The sequence below is a fragment of the Cheilinus undulatus genome, linkage group 6 (assembly GCF_018320785.1).
Source record: "Cheilinus undulatus linkage group 6, ASM1832078v1, whole genome shotgun sequence".
In the NCBI taxonomy this organism is placed as follows: domain Eukaryota; kingdom Metazoa; phylum Chordata; class Actinopteri; order Labriformes; family Labridae; genus Cheilinus; species Cheilinus undulatus.
In genome coordinates, this window is record NC_054870.1 from 3,428,807 (window position 1) to 3,448,688 (window position 19,882).

At 39.0% G+C, this 19,882-nt stretch overlaps 1 protein-coding gene across 1 annotated transcript in view; it reads left to right on the forward strand.

Moving 5' to 3' along the window:
• Positions 1-19,882, forward strand: part of vps8 (VPS8 subunit of CORVET complex) — a 60,873-nt gene that overhangs the window by 29,549 nt on the left and 11,442 nt on the right. Inside the window, exons 21-38 of the mRNA XM_041789478.1 lie at positions 1,115-1,337; positions 1,533-1,622; positions 1,919-1,970; positions 2,060-2,102; positions 2,915-2,987; positions 3,821-3,940; positions 5,736-5,807; positions 6,702-6,821; positions 9,308-9,364; positions 9,460-9,542; positions 10,351-10,435; positions 12,061-12,159; positions 13,936-14,025; positions 16,938-16,984; positions 17,071-17,215; positions 18,312-18,401; positions 19,265-19,444; positions 19,524-19,605. Of these exons, the coding sequence (XP_041645412.1) occupies positions 1,115-1,337; positions 1,533-1,622; positions 1,919-1,970; positions 2,060-2,102; positions 2,915-2,987; positions 3,821-3,940; positions 5,736-5,807; positions 6,702-6,821; positions 9,308-9,364; positions 9,460-9,542; positions 10,351-10,435; positions 12,061-12,159; positions 13,936-14,025; positions 16,938-16,984; positions 17,071-17,215; positions 18,312-18,401; positions 19,265-19,444; positions 19,524-19,605 (1,751 nt within the window). The remainder of the gene's footprint in view (positions 1-1,114; positions 1,338-1,532; positions 1,623-1,918; positions 1,971-2,059; positions 2,103-2,914; positions 2,988-3,820; positions 3,941-5,735; positions 5,808-6,701; positions 6,822-9,307; positions 9,365-9,459; positions 9,543-10,350; positions 10,436-12,060; positions 12,160-13,935; positions 14,026-16,937; positions 16,985-17,070; positions 17,216-18,311; positions 18,402-19,264; positions 19,445-19,523; positions 19,606-19,882) is intronic.

Sequence of the window (19,882 nt, forward strand, 5' to 3'; positions counted from 1 at the left end):
GTAAAATTGTTCATGGCTAACATCATCTTTAATCCTCTGAACACAACTGAGCTGGACTGTCAGTTCACTGGAGATCACACACCTGCTGACCTGCTGATGACCTTGCGTGATAGCGTGACTTCAGGAAAAAAAACAAACAGATGTCTGTCCAAACCCTCTTGCTGTCCCTCCATAGCAGGCTGCCCTGGCATGTGGATAATTAGAATAATTCATACATAAAATATAAATGTCTTGCCTTGCACCTCCTCTTCAGTTCTCCTTTGTACACATTAGATTGTTGTCTTTGAATAAAGCTTGATTATTGTTTTACCCATAAAAATGTTAATTTTTAAAGCAGCTGAGCCAGTGAGCAGGGATGTAGTTAGGGATTTATATGTCTGTTTTGAGCCAGTTTTACTTCAAATGATTTTACGTTGAAAGTTGATTATTTAATTACATAAGTAAGGCTTTATTTTGGTTTTAATGTTTTATTTTCCGTCCTACAACATGCATTCAGCCAGGTCCAATGTTCAGATTTTTTTTATTTATCCTGTTTGTGAAATGAAACAGTGAAATGAAATGACCATAAATAAACACCTTACTGCAATATCATATCATTAATCATATCTAACATTTGGAGTGGAATAAACCAACCAAATAATGATTGATCTGATTCACTCTAATTTGTGAAGTCTGCACTAACCCAAGTAAAATTAATGAACTTTCAAGTTAGCTTTATTGTGGCTTTTTTGTTTTAAGGAACTATAAAAATCTAAGCCACTTTCTGGGATAGAAACTCTTAACCAACATGACCAGCAAACCCTGTTGAATCTGTACACTGACAATGAAGAGGGCATTGTATTTAGCATCTGGTAACATGGTATCGTTGTGCTTCTCGGTACTGACTGCATAGATTTCCTGTTTAGATCAGGAAGGAGAAAATAAGTAAAACCACGGCTCAGTGATCTGTATAGTTAGTGCAACCTAACAAATCTTTAAACTTAAAGTTCTGTTTAACAAGCTATAACTGGTTGAACAACTTTAAATAAAAGGAACCAAATTGAGATAAAACTCCTCATGTAAGTAATGTTGTTTTTTTTCTTGTTTTGTGTGTTTTCCACACACTTACGTTCAGTGACCTGCTGTTTAACCAGCTGTATGCTCAGCTGGCAGAGAACATGGTAGCCAAAGGCGTCTTTCTGGAGTCTCTGGAGTCGTACATCGTTGCAGACCGCCTTGGTCACCTCACCACCCCCATAATGAAGGACCTGCTGGCCCATTACCAAAGCACTGGCAAAATGGACAGCCTGGAGAGATGCATCGTCCACCTGGATGTTACCAACCTGGATATCCAGCAGGTACGTCTGTGTCATTGAACATGAAAGCCCTTTCAGCTGAAAAACAGCATAATCAGAGTCATTTCATCAGAATCAGTGTCTCCAAAGGTCTTACGTCCATCTACATGCCTTGCGTTTGTGTGTGTGTGTATGTATGTGTGTGCGCGTGTGGGGGTGTTTCTGTGTGTGTGTGTGTGTGTGTGTGTGTGTTTGAAGGTGGTTCAAGTTTGCTGGGAGAACCAGCTCCTTGATGCAATGATCTACGTGTTCAACAGTGGCATGAATGACTTTATCGCACCGATGGAGGTAAGTCATCACCAACAAACGTGTTCAGTCACTTTTAACTTGGTGGACTTGCTCTTAATCAGAGGTTCCCAAACTTTACAGTTTATAGGCAGAGGTGTCCAAACTATGGCCCAGGGGCCAAATTCAGCCCATGGGTAATTTTTTATTGGCCCTCAGCAAATTCTAGCAATAAAATGTTCATGGTGCAGACAGTTGACGTTGTCATTGTTGGTCTCAGAATTATCTCACTGGTATTGTTTTTCATTTGAACAATGCTACAGTTTCACTATATGTTGCCTTCTCCATGTTCATTTTAGAAACTGTTTGCAGTGATTGGCCCACCACTGAGGTACGGAAGGAGCCTCACTGGTAAGCCTGGAGAACATCAGACTATTTTTAGTGTGGAGTATCAAAAGTATATTCAATCTTTAATTCTTCTCTTTTCTCCTCATGGACAGATGAGGAAGTGGTGATGGGGAACAAACTTCTGGTGTACATAAGGCAAGTTACAAGAAAACTAGTTAACTTCTTAGGGCTGCAGCTGCCGTATATTTGAAGTTAGAGTTATCTCCCTACAGACAATATCTGGTAGTCCATCAGTCATCAGTCGCAGGGCTGATATATAGAGACAGACAAGCAGGCACACTCACACCTACCACCAATTTAGAATCACCAATTAACCCTAATTGGGTTCCTAATGAGAATATCTTTGGTGGTGGGAGGAAGCCGGAGGACCTGGAGAGAACCCATGCGTGCATGGGGAGAACATACAGACTCCACACAGAAAGGCCCTGACCGGGAAGTGAACCAGGAACCTGAGGCAACAGTGTTAACCTCTGTGCCGCTATGCAGCCCCTGTTAGATTAAGGTCTTTGATAACTCCCCGCAGTTACTGATAAAGGAACCTTAATTAGGGGACATAAATATCATTCAGATTTTTACAACATAATTTAAATTCTAAGTTTTCTTTATCAATTACAGCCTAATATCACTATGAAGATATAGAGAAGAAAAATATAATCATCACAAACTAGTTGTATTTTAAGTTATTTTGTTGTTTAATAGAAATTCATTCAGCATGTGCAACTGGTCTGGAATATTTTTTTTAGTTTTCCAAACATTGCCCAGAGTGTGAAGTTATGTTGGCAGTGCTTAGTGTCAGAGTGCTGCTATTGTGTTTGTGCAAATAGAGAACGTTATGTGTAGACTTTAGCCTGCTGTTTTTTCTTTTTAGTGGTTTTTGTAAGCATCCAGAGTTTTTTAAGGATAAAACTGTAATATAATGTAGTTTGCATGTGTCTTTCTGTGTACAGCTGCTGTCTTGCAGGGAGAGCATACCCACGAGGAGACATCCCTGAAGATCTTGTGATTCAAGTCAAGAACCAGGTTTGTTTGTACTTTTGTTTGTTGTTCTCTTGCAGTGTCAAATTTTTCATTAATGTACTTGTTCTAGTTTTTGCAGTTTCCATCCCCCAATTTTTTTTTAAATTTGGATTTAACCATTTTGTCCTCTCTTAATGTAATCCTTATTAATCCAAATTTAATATCATCAGACATTTATTTATTATTGTAGTCCTCATTTATGAGAAACAGGTAACTGAAGAACTTTATTCTTGTGTTTGTACAAATATTTCAATTTAATATACAGTTATTTTTAGGTTCCTCATCCTATGTGTTGTTTAACAAACAAAGGCAAGACATCATTCTGTATTAAGACAAAAACAATATTAGATAAGGGATAAGTGATTTCGAAAAAAATGATCGCGATTTTTGCACATTTAAGAAATTTGATATCAATTTCCCATCTTGAAGAGGATGATCATTGGTCATATTTATCTTGTTTTGATGAGGAAAATATACACGGACAAGAAAAGTAGGATTGTTGTAAGAAGATTACAAATATAAAAAGACATTTGAATGTTTGCCTAATGTGTATAGCATAAAAAAATAGGTTTGTATCAAACTGGTGTTTTGACACTTTTCAGGCTAAAGAAGTATTGCACTGTCTGCAATTTGAAAATGGCAGCATGACAAATTGGGATTTAATCTAATTTGCGATTAACTGCCCAGATTGTACTATATTTAGATCCATCAGTACCCTGATTTAAGTACCTATAATTTTGTGATAAAAATATTTGGTACAGTGTCTTTTACAGACAGCAGTACTTCTCACAAGAGAATGGTTCCTCTTAATGTGTAATTTTTTTTTCTTTTGACAGGTTTTTGAGTTCCTTATCCGTCTCCATTCAGCCGACTCATCCGAGGAGGAGAAGGTTTTCCCATTTATCCGTTCACTCCTCCACTTTGATACGCGAGAGTTCCTTAATGTCCTCGCCATGGTAAGATTTCTCAACACCAAAAGTCTTAATGCATGCATTGTTTTAAGATTAGACTCCAATTTTGAACTTTTAGTGACCACGTCATTCTAAATCAGTCATTATCAGCTTCACATTCATGATGCAAAAATCCCATTCCACCACACCCTAAATAGGTCGTTTCCACCCAGCGGTCTTGTTCAGTTTGGTATGGCAGGGTTTTTTTTGTTATGTTTTGTTTTTTTTCCCATTATCAGAGGTTTAAAAGGTACCAAAAAACCGACCCATACCGTCCTACTTTTCTGGCATCCTTGGCGCCGACTTAAATGATCTCAGCCAATATTCATGTAAGGGTTACTCAAAGGTAAAAGCCATAATGGGAGACCCTCAGCACCCTATGCATGCAGAGTTTAGACTTTGCCAAACGGGAGGAGATTTACTTATGCCAGGAGAGCCAAATCTAACAGATACCTGAGGTTTGTTATTCCATCAGCTGTTAGGTGTTTGAATAAGCTGTAGACACTGGTGCCTCTGCACGTTCACATGGAATGTTGGACTGTTTCATATCATGTCGAGCTCACTGCCTCTCTGCTATGATGAAATCCATTAAAGTTTTGTATAGTAATTATGGCTGCAGGGGTTAGCGCTGTTGCCTCACAGCAAGAAGGTCCCTGGTTCGCTTCCTGGTCAGGGCCTTTCTGTGTGGAGTTTGCATGTTCTCCCTGTGTACGCATGGGTTCGCTCCAGGTACTCCGGCTTCCTCCCACCACCAAAAACATGCTCGTTAGGCCAATTGGCTGTAGGTTTGAGCATGCCTGGTTGTCCGTCTCTATATGTCAGCCCAGTGATTGACTGGCGACCAGTCCAGGGTGTACCCTGCCTCTCACCCCATGACAGCTGGGATAGGCTCCGCCCCCCTGCAGCCCCCAATGGGATAAGCGATATAGAAAATGGTTGGATGGATGTGTTTATGTATTTTTATGATGTGTATGGATTTTGTAAATTTCTGTTGCAAACTGAATTGCTTCTCGGGGACAATGAAGATTTATCTTTTTTTATATTGCTGAATTTATAAAAAGCTATTGACACATACAAATAAAAAATAAAAAAAAATCTACAGACACAAATTTACAATGTAAAGAGAAATACCTGCTGGAAATGCTGATCAGAACTTCATAGCAACTCTTACCTTTGTTAAGTGGTTTGTCCTACAATGTCTAGAGGGTGTACTGTTAAGGCTTCATTAAGACTGTATACACTAAACCCTTGGTTCCCAACCTGGGGTCTGGGACCCCCTTTAGGGGGCACTGGAGATTTCAGGGGGGGCCCAAGGGGATGTCTGCTCTGAGGTTGTTAAAATTAGGGTCATTCAAACCATCTCAAATCATGATTAAACACATAAATGGTTCATACAGACGTCTTTTAGTAATAACACTTGTTTTTTTGGCTATTTTGTTTGGCTGTAAATGATGAAAACAATTTAAATTGGTGTGTATTTTTGACAGCATTAAGTCTCTTTATTCTTTCGTGGGGGTTGTGGGGGGCCACAGCTCTTCTTAGATATGTGAAGGGAGGCTTAATGGAAAAAAGGTTAGGAACCACTGCATTAAACAGAGGGTTTTGAAATTATTCTTTTATAGAGACATACTAGGGAGATGTAAATGTAGCACTTGAATGGAGAGATTGCTCCGATTCTTTTTCATTTTTTAAAATGCTTTGGAAATACAAGTTACCATTTCCATGTCAATAAAGCCTTTGAATTGAATTGAATTGAATTGATTGCTTTCAGCGGTTTTATGTCAATCTTTCTTTGTTCCAGACATTTGAAGACTTTAAGAATGACAAGCAGGCCCTAGAATACCAGCAGAGGATAGTGGACATTCTACTTCAGGTAAAATCTCAATTGCTATCATTTTTCAAACATTTGTACAATGGAAACCTTGGTGAATAATCTTTTCCACGTAAAGCTGGACATGCACAGAGGAGAGACTCAAATCCTCTGTCTGGTCTCAGATTGTGTTTGCTTGGTCTCAAGTAAGAGTGGACTGCAGCACAGCGTAGTAAATCTAGATCTGTCAAAGAATTTTTGAGTCCTATTGGTGCAGTGACAGACATGTCCACAGATCTATAGTCAGCTGTTAAACTGGGTATGACCAATAAAATGTGTTTTAAATCACACTCCACCTCTACAAAGCCCTGCAGGCTGCTTTTTAAATAATGTTTAGCAGCTTTCAGGTGTTTCATGCTGTATATTATATTTCATGAATGAGTGTTGTCTCTTAATAGCTCTAGAGATAAGAGAGGCAGCTTCAGTAATTATAAATATTCCCATGTGCATCGTGGGAGAATTAAGCAGAAGAATTAGAATTGTAGTTATTTAGCAGGACAGGGAAATTACACTTTCACAGGTAACTTTGATTTTTGACACAGACTTAAAGTCTGATCACTTATTTTATTCTGAGGCCATCAAAGTTACATCTTTGATGTTGTCCATATGTCCATTTTTCATTATGATTATTATTTAAAAAAAAAAAAGTGCTTTTGCCACTCATAAGCTTGATAAACATTTTTAGCATCCATCTAGTGTAAGACCATTGCCACAGCTGTGTTTGTTTTGCTGCCTCCTTTGTTGCTTCCTGATTGGCTGTTCTGTTCCATGTCACAATCATGCTCACGCCTGCTTGGCTGTCCTCAGAGTCTGATTCTGGACAGAAGTGTTTCATAAAGGTGCAATGTTGGCATTGATTGCTTTTCTCTGATTGTTCATGTCTTTCTGGTTACATAGGTGATGGTGGACAACCCAGACTTCACTCCCTCCCAGGTGGGAGGGCTTTTTACCTTTTTGGCTCGCCAGCTGGCCAAGCCTGACAACACCCTTTTTGTGAACAGGAACCTCTTTGATCAGGTAAATCCAAAGACCCTAGGATCCTGATAGTTTAGGTCGCGGTGGCCACACAACTGTTCTGCATAATGTAAGAGCCAGATTTAAACTCCTGAAAGCAAAATTGTTATGAATGAAATGTGTCTAAAGCAGTGCATAGATGCACTAGCCAGTATAAACTTCCCCTTACGTATGTCTCACATCCATTTGGCAAAGAGCCCGTTAGAAATGCTTTGGAAGAGAAGGACCGTTAATAAATCTTGGAGGGTGATTGGATGAATGTTTTGTGTCTCGTTAGTTACTAGCCAATAAGAGCCAAATAATGTTTCACTTACATGAAGCCCCCATGTGTTGTTTCAGGTTTTAGATTTATGGCTTAAAGCACACCAAAGGAACACTCATTGCTTCAGTTTAGACATTTGATAAATGACTGCTGAAGCCTGTTGCCGTATCAGTGCTTTAAACACTGCTGGATCAGAAGTATTACAGTCATGGGCGAAAGTATTGGCACCCCTGGAAATTTTCCAGCTAATACACCATTGTTGCAATTACACATGTTTTTGGTAAACACGTTTATTTCCTTTATGTGCATTGGAACAACACAAAAAGAAGAAGAAAAAAGCCAAAATTGAAATAAATTTACATAAACTAAAAAAATGGGCCAAAAAAAAATTTGTTGGCACCCTCAACTTAATATTTGCTTGCCCACCCTTGGGAAAAAATAACTGAAACCAATCACTTCCTATAACCATCGACAAGCTTCTTACACCTCTCTACTGGAATTTTGGACCACTCTTCTTTTGCAAACTGCTCCAGGTCTCTCAGATTTGAAGGGTGCTTCTTGCAACAGCAATTTTGAGATCTCTTCATAGGTGTTAAATTGGATTTAGATCCAGACTCATTGCTGGCCACCTCAGAACTCTCAAGCACTTTGTCTCCAACCAATTCTTGAGGCTTTTTGAGGTATGTTTGGGGTCATTGTCCTGCTGGAACACCCATGACCTCTGACCCAGACCCAGCTTTCTGACACTAGGCCCTACGTTGCGGCCTAAAATCTTTTGATAGTCTCCAGATTTCATGATTCCTTGCACACAGTCAAGGCACCCAATGCCAGAGGCAGCAAAACAACCCCAAAACATCCTTGAACCTCCACCATGTTTGACTGTAGGTACTGTGTTCTTTTCTTTGTAGGCCTCATTCCGTATTCTGTAAACAGTAGAATGACGTGCTTTTCCAAAAAGCTCGACCTTAGTCTCATCTGTCCATAAAATGTTCTCCCAGAAGGATTGAGGCTTACTCAGGTACATTTTTGCAAACTCCAGTCTGGCCTTTTTTATGTCTCTTTGTCAGCAGTGGGGTTCTCCTCGGTCTCCTGCCATAGCGCTTCATCTCATTCAGATGACCACGTATGGTCCGAGCTGACACTTTTGCACCCTGAGTCTGCAGGACATCCTGAATTTGTGTGGAAGTTGACTGAGGATGTTTATCCACCATTCCAACTATCCTGTGTTGCATTCTTTTTTTTTTTCTTTTTTTTTTTTTTTTTTAAGATTTATTTTTGGACATTTATTAGATAGAGGAGGACAGTGGATGGAGTCAGAAACAGGGTCAAGAGTGGGGGAGAGACATGCAGTAAGGGGGCCTCAGGCTGGATTCGAACCCCGGCCGCCCGCTTACATGGGGAGCGCCTTTAATCACTAGGCCACCTGCTCCCCCTGTGTTGCATTCTTTTGTAAATTTTTCTCTTCCATCCACGTCCAGTGTGATTAGCCACGGTTCCATGGGTTATAAACTTCTTGATTATATTACACACAGTGAACAAAGGAATTTTAAGATCTCTTGAGATGGTCTTGTAACCTTGAGATTGTTCATATTTTTCCACAATTTTGCTTCTTAAGTCCTCAGACAATTCTGGGCTCTTCTTTCTCTTCTCCATGCTTGGTGTGACACACACAGGCACACAACACAAAGGTTGAGTCAACTTTTAGACATTCTAACTGGCTTCAGGTGTGATTTCTAGATTGTCAGCACCTGTTACTGCCACAGGTGAGTTTAAATGAGCATCACATGCTTCAAATAAATGATTTACCCACAGTTTTAGAAGGGTGCCAGTTATTTTGTCCGGCCCATTTTTGTGTGTTTTTGAGTTTTGTGTAAAATTATGTCAGAATTATTTTTTTTGTGTGTATTTTTGTAGTTCCAATGCACATAAAGGAAATAAACCTGTGTTTACCAAAAACATTTGTAATTGCAACTATTTCTGGGAGAAATTGTGTATTTTCTGGAAAATTTCCAGGGGTGCCAATACTTTCGTCCATGACTGTATCAGCCTTTCTGCACAAACTGAAAGCTTACTGTTCTCTCTAACATGTACTACAATGCGCTTTGGCTCAGAGGTGAGAGGTTAAGAAGTCCCTAGGTCCTGAAATCTCCATGTCAGAGGTTGTGTTCACACTGCAGTCAAAACTGATCTGGATCTGATTAACATCTTTTGTCCCCTTTCTTTTCAGGTTCTAGACTTCCTGTGTTGCCCAGAAGATGATTCCCGACATACTGAGAGGCAGCAGGTTGAATTTGAATGATATTCTCTGCACTAAGTCCTTGGATTTCTACAGTCTCATTTGAAAGATGATTTTATCATGTTGTGTCTCTGGTCCTGTAGGTTCTGTTGGAGTTGCTGCAGGTTGGGGGTGTTGTCCAGTATAATGAGCAGAGACTGCTGGTTTTAGCAGAGAAGGCCAAGTTGTGAGTAATTTACCACAGACTGAAAATGAACACATGTGCAAATGAATATGTCAAGTATTAAGCACAGTGATTACCGTGTATTTACTAGTTGGATTAATATAAATGTGATCGCTGACTTTAGTATTCTTTATGACAAAGTTGGCTGGTGTAGTTCAGTTGAGAAAGTTACTGAACCGACACCTGTAAGTGTGTTCAACAGAGTACTAGATAATGACCAAATGAGACTGCTAGAAGGAATGCTGCTGTGGACTCTTTCTTTCTTTCTTTCTTTCTTTCTTTCTTTCTTTCTTTCTTTCTTTCTTTCTTTTTCATTCTTTTGTTTTTTTCTTTCTTTATTTTCCTTCTTTGTTTGTTTGTTTCTGTTTTTCTTTGTTTCTTCTTGCTTTCTTTCTTTTGTTTTTTCTTTCTTTCTTTTTTATTCCTTTGTTTTACTTTTTTTCTTCTTTCTTTTCCTTCTTTGTTCCTATTTTTCTTTATTTCTTTTGTTTTTTCTTGCTTTCTTTCTTTCATTTTTTCTTTTTTTCTATCTTTTTTAAATTCTTTTATTCTTTTGTTTTTTTGTTCTTTCTTTCTTTCTTTCTTTCTTCACTTAAAAAGAATATCATGATAGAGATGCTTAAAATGTGTAGTTCAGTTTTGTGACTGCTTATGACAGTTTTTTATTAATAAGTAATTTCTACTTAAGTTGATATGGAACTTTGTCTTCTTAGTTTTCCACATTTCTCTCATGGGCTCTCAATCAAATTCAGAAATCTTTCTTACAACCTCAGTTTCATGTTTTTTTTAATCTTCTTACTCTGTCCTCCAGCTACCAAATCTGTGAATTTCTCTATGAGAAGAACAACCTGTATGACAAAATCATTGACTGCTACCTGAGAGACCCCCTGAGAAAGGTAACGTATTCAGATTTGATCACATTTAAAACACAACGTTGTGTATTTTTGTGTTTGTATGTAAGTTTGGATGTGGTTGGGTGGATGGAGGACATTTGAAATTTGATTTTGTAATTTGTAACGTTTATTAGAATCCTTTAAAGACTTTAAAGGATCAATCTATACCCTGTATGTGCATCTTTGTGTGTTTGTGCATATCTTTATCCAAAAGATATTCAAACAGCTGCAGGCATTTTTTTATGTAAATCTCAGTCAGTGGGTACAGATAGCCTCTTGGTTTAAGGTGCACCCCTCTCTCTCATCCCTGTTTCTGATTCTACCCACTGTCCTCCTCTATCAATAAAGCCAGAAAAAGTAAAAAATATATATATTTAAAATAATCTCAGTCCAACTGGAAAATTGCATTTTCATAACGCTTTTATCCATCCATGTAGGTCCTCCATTTATACAACATTTATTCAACCAGAAAAACCTCACTGAGAAAAAAAATCTTTTTTTTTTCAGAAGTGTCCTGGCCGAGACAGCGGCAGCAAACAGTTTCAGACAAACAAAAAGCAGTCATCCACAGAAAACATCACACAAGACATTTAGTCTAAACGCATCAAAGGCACACGATTACAGTTTAAGCAGCAAATATTTACCAGAATCAACCACATTTGTGAATTAATCAAAGCATCTGCCATCAGATGTGTCTGCCTCCAGGTCTTTCAACTTCCTCCTAAAAGTGTCCAAAGAGATCAGTCCATTGAGTCTCAACTCGTTTTGTAAATCATTCCAGGTAAAAGGAGGAGCAGCAAATTTAAATGTCTTTTTTCCCAGTTCAGTTCTGACCTTTGGTACAGAACCTGGGAACAAAGATTATAGGTTCCTGTGCTCTTCTGACTGATGCAGATCATGAAGGTAGATGTGATAAATGAGTGTCGATCACCTTTTAAAGGTGACAACAACTAAATGTATATACGCCACTGTTTAGGATCAGTGAAATACCAGTCAGTATGACCAGTTCCTGTTCCCACATCCACCTTTCTTTTTCTTATATGCATGTAGAGCTGGGCAGTATGGCCAAAAATTATATATCACAATAATTTACTATATAGTGGTAAAGGATACATATCACACTATTTTTAAATCTCCTCTTAATTACTGTATAAATGCTTAATTCAGCCACACTATTATGATGATTAAAGTAGACCCTTTTATTGTTTTTAGCAATTTCAATTAAGAACTCTTAGTATCAAAAAGGCTTTACTCACAAGCTTTTTTGTCCAAGAAAAAAAAACAAACCCTAAAATCATTCATTACTGGGGTGGCTGGCCAGGCTTACATCCATGGTGGTCACGGCCCCTTACCAGACCCCAGTTCCACATATGGATAGCTGTAACATAAATCAGAAGGAAATGTCAGACATTGTTTTTAATTTTCTATGCTTCAAAAATGTATTCAGTGGGTTAGAGGTTCTTGCAGGTGTAGATATTCTCTGGTTAAGTTTGTTTTGTAGATCAACAGTGTCACACGGAGAATGGCACACACTCAAGGCCCAGTTTTGTATGCAAAGTTTGTGTAAAATAAAGATCCATGGTCCTTTTGGCAGCTGTAATGTGACTGAAGGGTTTTGTGCATCTTAGGGGGAGATCTTTAGCTACATCAGGAATCTGCTGTGTGGACCAGACTACAGCCCTGAGGAGAAACAAACCGTCAAGGACAAAGTGTTGCAGCACACACAGGTTAGTTTGGATACACCTCCCCCTGATTTCTTGACCACTCAAGGGGTAAGCATGGTGGAGAAAACTCTTACTTTTCAATAATATAATTGAGCTTTTTCATGAGGGTTGCCAGGAATTCCAAAGCTAGTTAGGATAGGAAATTGAGTATTTAGTTGACTTACACATCTATCTAGCCATTGTTTTTATGATGAGCTATATCAGAGGAGGCATCAGCAGAACTTTTATGTGATGAATTGATCTTGAAACTTAAATCTGGTTCTGGATTCACAAGGCATCCATATCAGAAGCCTGGTGCTAAAACCCTATTCTTTTTAACCTTGCAAAGCAAATGGATCCCGTTTCCATATTTCCCACTGGCAAATCCATCTTGCAAAGCCCCTGTCTGAGCCGTTTGGGCCTGGTTAGAAAGTGACAGGACCACTCGGTGATGAGGGGCAGTACTTTCAGGCGCGCGGAGTCGGACGTAAGCAAGAAGCAACAAGAGGCCAGTGCAGTTATGGCAGAAGAGATAAGCAAGGATGCTGCTAAAGTGCCAGTTTAATTATAACTTGATGACATTTCTTTGTTAAAAGAAGAACAAAGAACAGCAGTGAGTTGTTTTCTTTTTAAAAACGACAAAAGTCGTGTACTGACATGTCTACAGTCGCCATGGTTTGCGTTACACAGTTCTCTATGGAGTTTATTCCTCGTTAGCGGCTACACCGTCACATGTTTTGTTGCTCTGATTGGCCCGTAAAGATGTAACAGACAGAACATTCATCCAATCACATTCCAAGTTTTTTTCAAAGTCTCTGCCCTTTCCCAAATGCTTACTATTGAAGGTTTCCCAGATGGATGTGTGAAACAAATCCATCTGGTATTTCAGGTTATAATCTTTTAATATTCCTCTGAATCATTATCCCACACTGTAACACGAGTATAAACTTCCTGTCTGTTTTCATTCAGTAAGTTTTATAATGAACATTTCATCCAGCCAGCTCTGTGCTGGAACACCGCCCAAAGTCTGAGTAGACTGAAGAAGAGAGAATAACAGCGCTTTGTTTATGAAGTGAACTTAACTTTTGATTGCAGTGACCCTTTTTGAAAGTTAATTGTTCCTGGTGTATTTTATAAATTCAAGAAAAGAAAAAAAAAGAGAGCATGTGTGTACTCATTTACCTTAAAGGGGACATACTATGCAAAATCACTTTTTCAGGCTTTTCTAACAAAGGCCTGTCCACAATGCCTTCAAGTACCAGAAAAATCAATTTTTTCCTCCCTCTCTTTCTCCACCTTTCAGAAAATGTGAGCTAAAACAAGCCGTTCTCAGATTTTTACCCTCATGATGTCATGTGGGGAGTTAGCACCGCCCCCAGGTTTGGTTGGCCCTCTCTGCTTGGAAGAAAGCTCCACCCTCCTCTCCTGATCCTCCTCTCAGCTGCCAGCTGAGATGCTGGATAGCTCAGTGGGTTACCCTGCTGACTTTGGACTGAGAGATTGATGGTTCAAATCCCAGTCAGGTCCCAGACTTTGGTGTAAAAGTGTCTGTTACATTGTAACGTCAGGAGTGCCACATCCATTTACTGAGAGGGGTGTGGTTAGGGGCGGAGTCAGACAGCTCATTAACATTTAAAGCCACAGAAAAAATGCAAAAAAAACCAATACTGGAGTTTTTTTTCAGCAACAAACTTCACAGGCATGTTTTGGGGACCTCTGATAACAATAGAAACTTGTCTGAAAAGGGTAAAATATGGAACCTTTAAATAGTATAAAGACTAACCTTCCAATTCTTTGCAGGAGTTAATAGCCATTGATGCCAGCAGCTCGGCTGAACTTGTGTTGTTCCATTTCTCTGAAGATGTGCAGCAAATTGTCTCTGGGCTTCAGGTAAGGTCAGAATAAAAATAAATAAGAATTGTGGTGCGCCGGTAGTCGAGTGGTTAAGTCGCATGCCATATACGCAGGCGACCCAGGTTCGACCCAGGTTCAAATCCGGCCCGTGGCACTATTTCCTGCATGTCTCTCCCTGCTCTCCTCCCTGTTTCCAACTCTATCCACTGTCCTATCTAATAAAGGCCAAAAATAAATCTTTAAAAGAAAAAAAAAAGATAGCGTATATCTCCTTTGTTTTGGAGCTAAAAATCTAACTAGCTTTTATGGCTGAGATCGGCCCTACACACGGGTCTGTATGTGACTGTCTGACTGAGTGCGTGACTCTTTCAGAGCAGTACAGACAGAGCTGCACTGTGGGCGGGGTTTAGTTGTACTGAAAGCTGCCAGTAATGGCTGCCTCCACTGTGGTGATGACCTTGGATGTATCTTTAGCGTAGCATTAGTTTTGCTAGAACTGGACCATGTTTCTGTCTGAAGTAAAGAATAAAAACTAGACTAAAAGATGTTTTTGCTTTTCTGCTGACCTGCTTCAGCATGACTGTGTGATATTTATGGGGCCTAGGGTTAGCTGTTGTGGGAGTGGCTGTATACAGTGGCTGCTAGTGGAGTAATTAGCTCGGACTTAGCCACAGCACCAGTATTATCCTAACTGGACAACATGTCTTTATTAAAAACAAGGACAGAGAGCAACACTGAAAGGTTTTCATGACAGAAAAGATGTTTTCACTCTTCTACTGGTCTGCTTAGTGCTATTTTGTGAATTTGAATTTCCAACTGTTAAGTTTTTCAGAGAGAAAATGTCAGTGACTCTTTTAGTGACCTCATGTCTGTAAAGGCTTTGAACCTGCTTTTCTTTAACACTTTTGTAAATCACAGCTTAATAAATGAGCTACCTTCCTTTTCTGCTTAAAGGTTGTCTCTCACATACACATCCTCCTCAGCCATGTTTCCAGTCCACTGAATAAGCAAGCACCAACTCAGCTTGACTGTTGGGCTAAGACAGTTTTTATGGGAGAGGGGAAAAACACAAGAGGGCAATAATGAGAGGGTCATATTGAATTATGGCTTGAGCTTGTCACTCTTAAGGTCTTTACACTCTGGGTCCGTTATTTAAGAATGTTTTTTTGGTCACACACTCGAATCTTCCACACTGAGTCTGTTGTATTTTTATTTGCCCTCACTGTGAAAATTCATAGAATGTGGCAAATTGTTTTGTACTGCGAGCCTGTGGCTCTGTCACTTTTTTAAAATCCCTCTGGATCCATCCTGACAGAGAGCTTCATGCAGCACACGCTCATGTGTCATAACGCTGAGCCAAGCTGGAGAGATGGAGAGCACCTTTTTAATTCAGTCTCTGTTATGACCTGTGAGTAGGCTACAAACTGCCTTTATCTGTTATATTTCCATGTTTGACATCCACATAACACACAAGCAAACTAGAGTGTTTAAAGCAGGGGTGTCAAACTCAATCACAGCAGGGGCCGGATTCTGGATTTAGGTCTAACCTGAGGGCCTAACTGGGTCCACGTTCAACCATGACTGTCAACCTCATTTTCACCAGTAATAAAATATGAAAACCCAGCACAGATAATAAATCATTCGGAAATTCAAAAAAGTAAAAAATGTTATATGTTTAATGGCTCTAATCTGAGATAAACGTTCCAACTTAATAGTTCAGAAGATCAGAACATGATATTAAAGACAACAAATAATGTTTTTAAAGAGCAGATATATGAGGAGAAAGTTGAAATCATACGTTTGAAAGGTCAAATATGAGATCAAATTTAAAATCATAAGTTTAAAAGTCAAAATATGACTTAAAATTTTAAATTGTGAGTCTGATAGGTCAAAATATGGAATTCAAAAGCCAAAATTAGGAGTTGAAAATGTCAAAATATGAGCTACAATTCAAAATGATGACTTAAAAAGTTAAAAATATGACTTAAATTTAAAATTGGGAGTCTAAAAGGTCAAAATATGATATAGAAAGTAAAAATTATTAATTTAAAATGTCATAATTGAGAAAAAATTTGAAATCATGCGATCAAAAGTCAAAATATGGGATTAAAAAGCCAAAGTAAGGAGTAGAAAAGGTCAATATGACCTAAAATTTAAAATTGGTTATCTAAAAGTTAGAAATGTGACATATAAGGTCAAAGGTCAAAGCATGAATGAAAAGTAAAAATCATCAAAATAAGTTTGAGTCGTAATCTTGAGATGACTCTTTATGAAATCTTTCTTACTCTTTACTTTTTCAGATTTTTATGGACAAACAATGATGTTTTAAATTATCATGTTGAAGTTTACATTACTGTACTGGAGGAAATCTGCAGACCTCACACTGGTGGGCCGGTTATAATACAAATATGATACGATTGGCAGGCCAGATATAATTGTTCCACAGGCCAGATTTGGCCCCCGGGCCTTGAGTTTGACACCTCTGGTTTAAAGTGAAGTTTTGGTGCAAGACAGAGAGAGAGAGGAAGACTTGGGGAGGGGTGAGTGAGCGAACAAGAGGGGATGAAGCAGGCGCTGATCTGAGTCATCAGCTACCATCTGAATGACTTATACAGATGCAAAAATTTGCAAAAAACTGAACCTGTTCCAATAAAAAAAAGAACTGTGAAAATTTGATGTCAGTGTGCAGAAATAACAAGACCAACATTACTTTTTTAATGTGTGAAAAATTTGGACCAAAAAAACAACAGACCCAGTGTGCCAAGGCCTTAATTCATAAGCAGGTGAAATAGATCTGTCACTTGTTTGCTAAATGGGCAGAATATCCCTGGACTGTAACCGACTGAACTGACGCTATCATTATCAGTAATTTTATTTTCTGTCTGTCTCTCTGTCTCTCTCTGTCTGTCTCTCTCTCTCTCTCTCTCTCTCTCTCTCTCCTTCTGTAGGATGACCATTTTCTCATGAAGTTCCTCAGCTGTCTCCTGGAGCCGAGGTATGGTGTGGATAATTTTCTAATAGAAGTTCTTCCTGTCATATCTCCCATGCTGTCTACTCAGTTTTCATCTGTCTATGTTCCAGGGAAGGCCAGTTTTCAGAGATCATCCCGCCAGTGGATCCTGAGCTTCACGAGCTTCTGCTAGACTTGTTCTGCCGCATTTCCCCTCAGCAGATCCTGACCTTCCTTCACACTTCCCAGCACTACAGACTGGAGGAGGCCATACAAGTACTTCCTACTATTCTACCTATTTAAACATTTTAGGGAGAAATGACAAACCGTGCAGGCCAGCTGCCTATGACCCCAGCCTTTATACAGGGCATGGCTGCAAACTGATTCAGGAAATACTGAAAATCCAGCACATTTCAATGGGCCAGCTTTGTTAAAGTGTAAATACATATTAATACTGTTATTAAACTTCGTATTTATCTTTATTACATTTAAAGAAACTGTCAACAATTCTCTAATAGAGCCTTTAAGATTCTTATCAGCACTATTTAAACTGTTAATGTATAGCAGGGGTGTCAAACTCAAGGCCAGGGGGCCAAATCTGGCCCATGGTACAGTTACACCCGGCCAGCAAGATCATATCCTATTCTTATTATAACTGGCCCTAAAATATAGGGTCTGCAGATTTCCTCCAGTATAAAAATGTAACCCTAACCCTAATTCTGAGAAAAAAGTCAGAATTCTGACTTTAATCTCAGAATTCTTTCACAAGTTAAAAAAAATTGCGTCTTAATTTTTTTTTCCAGTGTCCCTAATCCTCTTCTGTACAAATTCAGGAGCTGAACAATACGTGCCAGTTTTAGATCCACTGTAAAGGTCTTAGTTAATATCAGGACTGGTAAAACTTATTTTTTATTCACTGAATGTTTTCTCATTGTCCTCCTCCACCATTTTGAGAATTCTGCATTAAAAGCTATTTTGTGTTGAGGAGTTCTGTTGACTCAGATAGTAAAGCAGTTATTACTCTGCTGCTGTTTTTATAACCTGTATGTAGAGAGGCATTAATGCCATGGATTATCTGGCTGCAGAGCCTGTAAAATCAAATATGAGCTGCTACACAGCCAGTGAGTCTGTATAGAAGCAGGAATGACTGGAAAACATATTCAGCTGATAACAATAAGAAAAGCAAACATAGAACTGTAGTTATAAAGCTAGAGAGCAAAATGATAAAACGTTGATTCATTTATAATAAGGGAATAAACTGAAAAGTTCTGAGGTGTTCTTTTTTCCTGCCACAGTGAAATTCCTCTCCTATTTCCTTACCTGCAACCTAAAGTTTGTATTTCTGTCTCTTTTTTTTCTTTCCTTTTTTTAGATAACAGAAAGGCACCACGAGAATGAGGCTTTAGCTTTTCTGCTGGAGAGGAAGGGAGATTATCAAGGAGCTTTCACAGTGTTGTTGGAGGTAAAAATCTCATTTTGTGTTTTTGTATGTTCACATTTTATAAACACACACTCTCTCTTCATAAACTGCGCATTCATAAAGTATTCAGACTTTTCAGTTTTGTTGTGTTGCAGCCTGACGCTCCAGTCCAAAAATCATTTTATTGTCATTAATCTATACTCAGTACCCCATAATGACAGAATTTAAGATTTTTTTGTTAAACTGACTTGCTGAGGTGTTTCTACACCTTGATTGGAGTCCACCTGTGGTAAATTAAACTGATTGGACAGGATTTGGAAAGGTTCACACCTCTCTGCTGATAATGATTTCAGAGCAAAACCAAGCCATGTGGTCAAAGGAGCTGCAGAGCTCAGAGACAGGATTGTTGACTGGCACAGATCTGGAGAAGGCTACAAAAACATTTTTGCTGCACTGAAGGTTTGCAAGAGCACAGTGGTCCTCATAATTCTCAAATAGAAGACGTTTGGCACACCAGAGCTGTTCCAAGAGCTGGTTGCATGGTCAGACTGAGTAACTGGGGGAGAAGGGCCTTTGTAAGAGAAGTGACCAAGAATCTGATGGTCTCTCTGACTGAGCTCCAGGGATCCTGTGTGGAGATGGGACAAAGATCTAGAAGGACAACCATCACTGCAGCCCTCCATTGATCTGGGCTTTATAGCAGAGAGGCCAGGCGGAGGCTTCTCCTCTCGCTTGGCTTTCAAATTTTGTAAATTCTGGACAATAAAGGGTTTCATAAATCCCAATTCAAAAGAAAATTACTACGCTTTTTGTGGACCTGAACGTATGAATGTTTTTTTTGTTTATATTGCCTTATCTGTAAACATCAATAAACTGAGTCTGGTTTTTTTTGTATCTCTGTTCAGACCCTGAAGGAGAAGCTGAGTCTGCTCACTACTAAGACTGACCGAGGAGGAGAAGATGAAAATGCGGCTGAAGAGGAGGGAGCCGGTAAATCTGCGCTGATAAAAGTAAAGGATTCTCTGAACAACATCATTGACCTGTGTCACCACAGCTCTGAGAACCTCTACCAACAACAGAGAGAGGTATTACAGCTGCACATCTGTGTGGGAGAGGAGGGTTAGTTACAGTCAGCTCATTCATTCGGGGGTTTTTATCTTACAGGTTCTGTGGTTCCCACTTCTGGAGACGATGATGTTTTCTCAGAAAGAAGTGAAGGGGCTGGGCTATGTACACACATTTGAAGGTAAAACAAACACACTACTTGTCTCTTGTTTCTTCCTTTTTTCCATTTTTTTTATTTTTCAGAGATATAAGAACAGCTTAATGATACCAGAAAGAGATTGTTTGGTAGCTCAGAACCACAGGTGTCAAACTCAAGGCTCGGGGGCCAAATCCGGCCCGCAAGATCATACTATCTTTCTATTATAACTGGCCCACCAGTATGAGGTCTGCAGATTTCCTCCAGTAAACGTTTAAACTTTTCCTTGATGATTTAAAATATCCTTGTTAAATTATAAAAA